The 7,530-nt window shown below is 44.7% G+C and overlaps 1 protein-coding gene across 6 annotated transcripts in view; it reads right to left on the bottom strand.

Moving 5' to 3' along the window:
• Positions 1-413: 413 nt before the first annotated feature.
• Positions 414-7,530, bottom strand: part of SEPHS1 (selenophosphate synthetase 1) — a 31,655-nt gene continuing 24,538 nt past the window's right edge. For all 6 annotated transcript variants that reach the window (XM_055296590.2, XM_055296594.2, XM_063611066.1 and 3 more), the window contains 2 exons: positions 6,085-6,297; positions 414-2,338 (listed from right to left, as the gene is read on the bottom strand). In XM_055296590.2, the coding sequence (XP_055152565.1) occupies positions 2,124-2,338; positions 6,085-6,297 (428 nt within the window). In that variant the 3' untranslated portion in view covers positions 414-2,123. The remainder of the gene's footprint in view (positions 2,339-6,084; positions 6,298-7,530) is intronic.

Here is a 7,530-nt window from a genome sequence, read left to right as displayed (position 1 = left end):
GCACACGCCACCAAACCCAGCTAATTTTTGTATTTTTAGTAAAGACAGGGTTTCACCATGTTGGCCAGGCTGGTCTTGAACTCTGGACCTCTGGTCATCTGCCCACCTCGGCCTCCCAAAGTGCTGATATTACAGGTGTGAGCCACCATGCCCAGCCAACACTGCTTTAAATACAAATTCTTCCTCTTGGGATCATAAGACTCACACGGACCTCTAAGTACTCAACATTTTCTCTTTATAAATATCAATCTTCACAAAGATTATTTCCTTAAGTACATACTCCACTTAGCTCCCTCCTCTCAATAGGCCTGCCACTGAGGGAAAACACCAGCTCTCAGAGCGCAGGCTACACTGAAGTTCAGATTCAGTCATCATTAAAAAAAAAAAAAAAAAAAAAAAAGCTCAACAGTAGGTTTATCTTACTCAGAGGTTTCCAACACACTTTATTTTGCAGACCACTGGTTTGTAGCTTTTGAGGACCAACATCTGTATCAATTCCTATAAAATGTCCAATCAATTTCAGTTCCGTAGCAGGCTCTTCCATACTGCACACCATGCTTATGGCTGGAGGTCCAGTTACACATGCATGAAGGCTGCCCTGCCCGCTGGTTCCTGGAGGAGGGCGCGTCCGAGTTCAAGCCTCTTCCAGGAGCTTGATCTTCCCAGGGGTCATTTCCTTTGGCAAGAAGTCAGTTTACATGTGTGGCTTTGGTGCCTGTGAGCAGGAAGCACCAGAAACGTGCAGGATGTGCTGCTTTTTCTCTCATGAAGACGGGCACTTGAGGATCCAGTGCCCTTGTGCTTAATGACAGGAATCCCTCCTCATTGCTTAGTAGGTTAAAATATAAGGAAGCCTCCACTTTACGAAACACAGAGAACACCTTTTTAGATTGCCTATTTATTCTAGAACTACAAAATTTAATTCAAGAAAATATAGGTCCCATGAAAGACTTAAAAGTTTTATAAAACTAAAATCTAGTTTTTCCTGATAAATTGTACTTTAGGCAAAACCCTCCCAACGCTTCTAAAATAATACTAAAAGGGGCATCTGATTATACAAGAGCAATTTAAAAAATTAAATATTTATTTGAATAACAAGTTTAAGTTCGAGCTGCAATGTTGGCAATGCAGGTTTTTAACACAGATCACAAAAACCGTGCACAAAAAAGTACTGGCGCAAAGGACAAAATAATGCTAAGAATTAGGCTAAATAGCTGCTGATTTTAACAAAAGGCCTGAAATCACTATACAAAATATAAAATGTATTAAACACTACCATCCACAGAACAGTCTTTATTATTGATTATATTTAAAAATTATTTGCGTAATTATATATTGAATTGTAAATGAGTATTATACATGAACCTCCATTCGGAAGGCAATTCCTTGTAGCACTATAGAACATCTAATTACATTGCAAAAAGTATCCTTTTTTGCTATCGATAAAACAGTTAATGGTATTACTGTAAATATCAGGAAGGCTACAAAAAAAGAAATAAGATTTCTTTTTTGTCTTCAAAGTGTTTTCCATGCAGTGAAGCACTTGCTGTGTTAAACTGAATGCACTACTGGAGAATGTTCTGGGTCCGAGATGCTCTTGAGAGACAAGACTAGGCTTTTCAAATCAAACACTCAAAGGAATCATGCAACCCTCTTAGGACTGGCATACCGTCATGTGCCACTTACCAATGCTGTCTCTCCAGAAAACCATTCAAGACGCTTAAAAAAAAAAATCAGACTTATGATAAATATACATAAAATGAAGACACCAACTGCTATTTGACACGACGACTGGTAACGTCTGTGCTATGTGAGAGCACCTTTAAAGAGAGCCTATGCGGCAAGAGCTAAGTGTCTAAAGATTCAAAATGAATCAACAGTATTGGATAACAATATAATTCTCAACTCAGAAGCTGCCTCAAGATTAGGTGCATCTTCAGTTAATGTAACAGGAAAAAAAGGCAATGGATTTTATTTTATTAATTGTATCCACTTACAAACCGACCTAAGGTCACCCCGATGTGTAGACACAATGAGATTTTTGTTGTTTATAGTCTTTAATTGAAGTGATAAGGGAAATAGATCTATTTAAAAACAAAACCAAACAGCTATTTCTGTCTAGATTAAGAGGTGGCCCCGGGTGTGGGATTCACGTTTTGAGTGGCCACTTGTGGTGCAACCTCGATGATCCGGGGTTTGTCTATGATTCTCGCTGTGCGGTTGCCCTTCTCTACAATCCCAATAATCCATGCTTGATGGCCTTCACCATATTTGGGGGACTTTATCTCTGCACAGAACCGAGCTGCTTGCTCACGTGGTAAACAGATCAGAAGGCCGCCTGGCAAAAGAAAACAAGAATGACTGTTAGTGTTGACATGACAGCAGCTTCTCTGCCTCTGCTGCTTCTGCAGAGATCCAACTTCCATCAACAACTTGCTGCCACCTATATGCAAGTAGCTCTTCCCATTCAACTAAGCAGCTTTTTTTTTGAGACAGGGTCTCACTCCGTGGCCCAAGCTGGAGTGCAGTGGTACAATCACAGCTCAATGCAGCCTCAATGTCCTGGCTCAGGTGACCCTCCCACTTCAGCTTTCCCAGTAGCTGGGATTACAAGTGTGCACCACCACACCTGGCTAATTTTTTGTAGAGACAAGGTTTCACTGTGTTGTCCAGGCTGGTCTAAAACTCCTGGACTCAAGAATCCACCTGCCTTGCCCTCCCAAAGTGCTGAGATTACAGGAATGAACCATCATTCCCAGCCTAAGAGGCCTGTTCTATGCTGTAATTAAGCAATTGCTAGTAAACTGCTAACACACACACATATACACTCCAACTTTCAACTGTGAAAATGACCTATTTGTGAATCACGTAACACTGTGTAGGGTAAGGTGTTTGGGGCTTCAATAACCCATGTGGTAGCTATTTTTTCCAAGCTACACTGAAACAAATATTGACAAACAAAAGGGAACTTTTGATTCTCTACATCGACTCTCTCATTTTACCGAGAATGCTTTTCTGTATTTTTAGAAAATTTAAGACTCATGAAACAGTGTATGCCCCAAAGTATCTAGGTTCCAGTCTTGACTCTGTCATTATATCCAAAAGACAAACAGTATAAAATACATTAAAATAAACCTTTGTTGCTCTTTCCGGTAACTAGGCCAGAAAATTTTTTTCTTTTTTTTTTTTTTTTGAGATGGCGTCTTGCTCTGTCTCCCAGGCTGAAGTGCAGTGGCACGATCTCGGCTCACTGCAAGCTCCACCTCCTGGGTTCACGCCATTCTCCTGCTTCAGCCTCCCAAGTAGCTGGGACTACAGGTGCCCACCACCACGCCTGGCTAATTTTTTGTATTTTTAGTAGAGACGGGGTTTCACCATGTTAGCCAGGATGGTCTAAGTAGAAATAAGATGATGAGGAAAAACCGTAGTCTACTTCTACAAAATGTAAAACCCTTGTGGCCAGTCACGGTGGCTCACACGTGTAATCCCAGCACTTTGGGAGGCCGAGGTGGGTGGATCATCTGAGATCAGGAGTTAGTTCGAGACCAGCCTGGCCAACATGGTAAAATCCCATCTCTAAATTAGCTGGGCATGGTGGCACACTCCTGTCATCTCAGCTACTCCGGAGGCTGAGGCAAGAGAATCGCTTGAACCAGGGAGGCGGAGGTTGTAGTAGGCTGATATTGCGCCATTGCACTCCAGCCTGGGTGACAAGAGCAAAACTCTATCATAAAAAAAAAAAAAAAAGAAAAAAAAAAAAAAAAAAAAAAAAAAAAAAAAATAGTAAAAACTTCCTATTTCTGAAGAAAGGACACAAATTTAAATGGCTGGTAACATTCATCAATTCATTCAATTTCCATTCAGTGCCCAATTATGTGGCAGACACTGTCCTGGACAGAGCCTGAACCAGCAGGGGAAAAAAACCCTGCCCTGTTGGAGCTTACTTCTAGAAAATGGTTTGTTTTTTTAAACGGGAGGCTGAAGGTCCTCTATAAAGGCGGTGAGAGGCCTGGCGGAGTCCTGAAGCCCCCTTGCCACTGCACGGGTCGATGTGACCAGGGCTTTGTGGTCTCAGCACTGTGGTCCCTTGCCCCGGCCTACTACGGAATCTCCCAGGGAGCCAGCACAGACGCTGAGGCCCAGGCCTGCCCAAGATGCATCCCACCGTTTTTGGGAGGCTGGGGCTAGGCATGCGTATTTTTCTTTTTTTTTTTTTTTTTGAGACAGAGTCTCACTCCGTTGCCCAGGCTGGAGTGCAGTGGGGCAATCTCGGCTCACTGCAACCTGTGCCTCCCGGGTTCAAGCGATTCTCCTGCCTCAGCCTCTGGAGTAGCTGGGATTACAGGGCACACACCACCACGTCCCGCTAATTTTGGTATTTTTAGTAGAGACAGGGTTTCACCATGTTGGTCAGGCTGGTCTTGAACTCCTGACCTCAACCTCTCAAAGTGCTGGAACTACAGGTGTGAGCTACCAGGCCTGGCCGGCACGTGTATATTTAAAATCCTAAGGTTATTCCACTCTTTTGCGGGTAGAAAACTAGAGTTCTAGAGGAAAGGAAATAGAAAAAGAGAAATCAAAAAAAAGGGAAAAATAGGGAGACTTAAAAGATGAAATAGTCAAGGTAAAGGGAACAAAGGGGGCAAAAGAAAAATGGCACTTTAGGAGGATGCACCATCTGCCTCTGGCTGGGGCCGCAGGAGCGGGAACAAGCAATGGCGAGCCTGTAAGCCTGTGGGTGGTGGCCTCGGCGGCCAGCAGGCCATGGTGGAGTATCTGCCATGATGAAGAGGAGGACGTCCCACAAGTTCCGGACAGATGCAGCCACCAAATTAATGAGGAAACAAAAGGAGCTTAAGCTTAGAAAAATGATAAGGGATATAAAATCTCCCTAGTAGTCAAACTACTGAGGCGTATAGTGTCAGACCTGCACTGCTGTCTGACGGCTCTCTCTACCTACGCTTGCTCCATCTTCCATTTATCCTCCATTTATGTTTCCTCTATTTTTGTTTTTTTTGGAGACGGAGTCTCGCTCTGTCACCCAGGCTGGAGTGCAGTGGCGCGATCTCGGCTCACTGCAAGCTCCGCCTCCCGGGTTCACGCCATTCTCCTGCCTCAGCCTCTCTGAGTAGCAGGGACTACGGGCGCCCGCCACCACGCCCGGCTAATTTTTTGTATTTTTAGTAGAGATGGGGTTTCACCGTGGTCTCGATCTCCTGACCTCATGATCCGCCCACCTCGGCCTCCCAAAGTGCTGGGATTACAAGCGTGAGCCACCGTGCCCGGCCTGTTTCCTCTAATAAATTATTGTACATCTAAGGAAAAAGAAAAATGGCACTTTAAAGACATAATATCCTATTGCATTCTTTTTTATTCTATATCATTCTTTTCTTTCTTTTTTTTTTTTTTTTTTGAGGCAGAATCTTGCTGTCGCCCAGGCTGGAGTGCAGTGGCGCAATCTCGGCTCACTGCAACCTCTGTCTCCCAGGTTCAAGCGATTCTCCTGGCTCAGCCTCCCAAGCAGCTGGGATTAAAGGCATGTACCACCACGCCCAGCTACTTTTTTTTGTATTTTTAGTGGAGATGGGGTTTCACCATGTTGGCCAGGCTGGTCTTCAACTCCTGACCTCACGTGATGTGCCTGCCTCAGCCTCCTGAGGTGCCAGAATTACAGGCAAGAGCCACCAGGCCCGGCCCCTTTTTTTTCTCTATCATTCTTAAAACCACGTTAGACAATTTTCAAGGAAAAAAATATCACCTGTTCAAAGTAACCTAGGAGTATTGCAGTTAATTTCAAATGCGAAACTTTCAGTAAAAACTGAATGCTGACTTATTTCCCCCATCACCATATTCTTGCATCAAAAAGAGCACGGGCCACTCAACTTCAGCAAGGCTGCTGGATCCGCCCAGGATGGCGGGGACCAAACCCACCGGGAGGAAAGGCACCAGCTGCTATGGAGGCCGAGATCAGCAGCACGGAACTCGAACAGAGTGGGGGCCCACTCGGGGTGGGGCTGCTGCTCTCTCGCTGAGCCTTCTGTTAGCCTCACTATTTGGTCCTCAGACGCGCCCAGCATCCTGTACCTGAAGTCTCCGGGCAGGTCCCGTGCATGAGGCCGAACATGTTTCCGCAGGCCTTGCTCACCGCAGCCATCTTGGCCAGTACCGGGAGGTTGTGAATTACAAACGACACCTCGTTCCTCTGCTGCTTGGCCAGGTTCTGCGCATGGCCCAAAATCCCGAAGCCCGTGATGTCAGTGGCGGCGTGGGCATTGAACGTGTGCATGAGTCCTGCAGCTGCGAGAGAGAGGGGCGACTCTGAGGAAAAACACCTTTCCTTAACTCAAAAATCTTACGTCCGCAATTAATCTGCAACTTCCTTACTTGTCAGGGAGATGACATATCGGAATATTGAAAATGCAATGTTGTAAAATCAACCAAAGACATAGTGAAATTCCAAAAGGTATTTCAGTTTGAGCCACCTGAAAACTATCAGAAGCTTCAATCAATAGTAATTTTCCAGTAAACTAAAAAAACTATGCAGAAGGATTATGATCTCAGTGGAAGGTAAACCTGCCAAGACCATCCTAAAACCAAAGACCGGCACTTTTTTCTTTTTTTGAGATGGAGTCTCGCTCTGTCATCCAAGCTGGGGTGCAGTCGTACCATCTCGGCTCACTGCAACCTCTGCCTCCAGGGCTCAAGTGATTCTCCTGCCTCAGCCTCCTGAATAGCTGGGACTACAGGTGCGCCCCACCACGCCCAGCTAATTTCTGTATTTTTAGCAGAGACAGGGTTTCACCATATTGGCCAGGCTGGTCTTGAACTCCTGACCTCATGATCCGCCCGCGCTGGCCTCCCAAAGTGCTGGGGTTACAGACATGAGCCACCACAGCCAGCCAAGACCAGCACTTTTTAAGAAGGCCTTGCTCAATATCAAGGTACTCCGGCTAAAGGTGAATTGTGTGCAAGTTTATTTTTAAATTTCCTTTTTTTTTTTTAAAGAGACAGAGTCTTGCTCTATTGCCCCGGCTGGAGTGCAGTGGCATGATCATAACTCACTGCAGCCCCATCCTCTTGAGCTCAGGCAATCGTCCTGCCTTAGCCTCCCAAAGCGCTGGGATTACAAGTGTGAGCCACTGCACCTGACCTATTATTTAATTTTAAAAAAGTTTATAGGCTTTATTTTTTTGAGCAGTTTTGGGTTTAGAAAGAAATTAAGTAGGAATTAACAGGAAGCTGCCATTACCCTTCGCCCCAGGTTTCGCCTATATTAACATGTCACATTAGTGTAGTGTATTTGATAAGTCAATACTAATACATGACTATTAACTAAAGTCATAGAGGACACTAGGGTTCACCCTTTGCTGTCAATTCTACATATCCAACATTATAGTATCAGAGAGAACTTTCATTGCCCTAAAAATCCTCAGTGCTCCACCTGATCCCCTTCCTCTCCGATAACCTCTGGCCACCACTGATCTTTTCTGCATCTCTACAGTTTTGCACAATGTCATACAGCTGGAATCC

The sequence above is a fragment of the Symphalangus syndactylus genome, chromosome 10 (genome assembly GCF_028878055.3).
Source record: "Symphalangus syndactylus isolate Jambi chromosome 10, NHGRI_mSymSyn1-v2.1_pri, whole genome shotgun sequence".
In the NCBI taxonomy this organism is placed as follows: domain Eukaryota; kingdom Metazoa; phylum Chordata; class Mammalia; order Primates; family Hylobatidae; genus Symphalangus; species Symphalangus syndactylus.
This window is presented reverse-complemented; position numbering and strand designations above follow the sequence as displayed.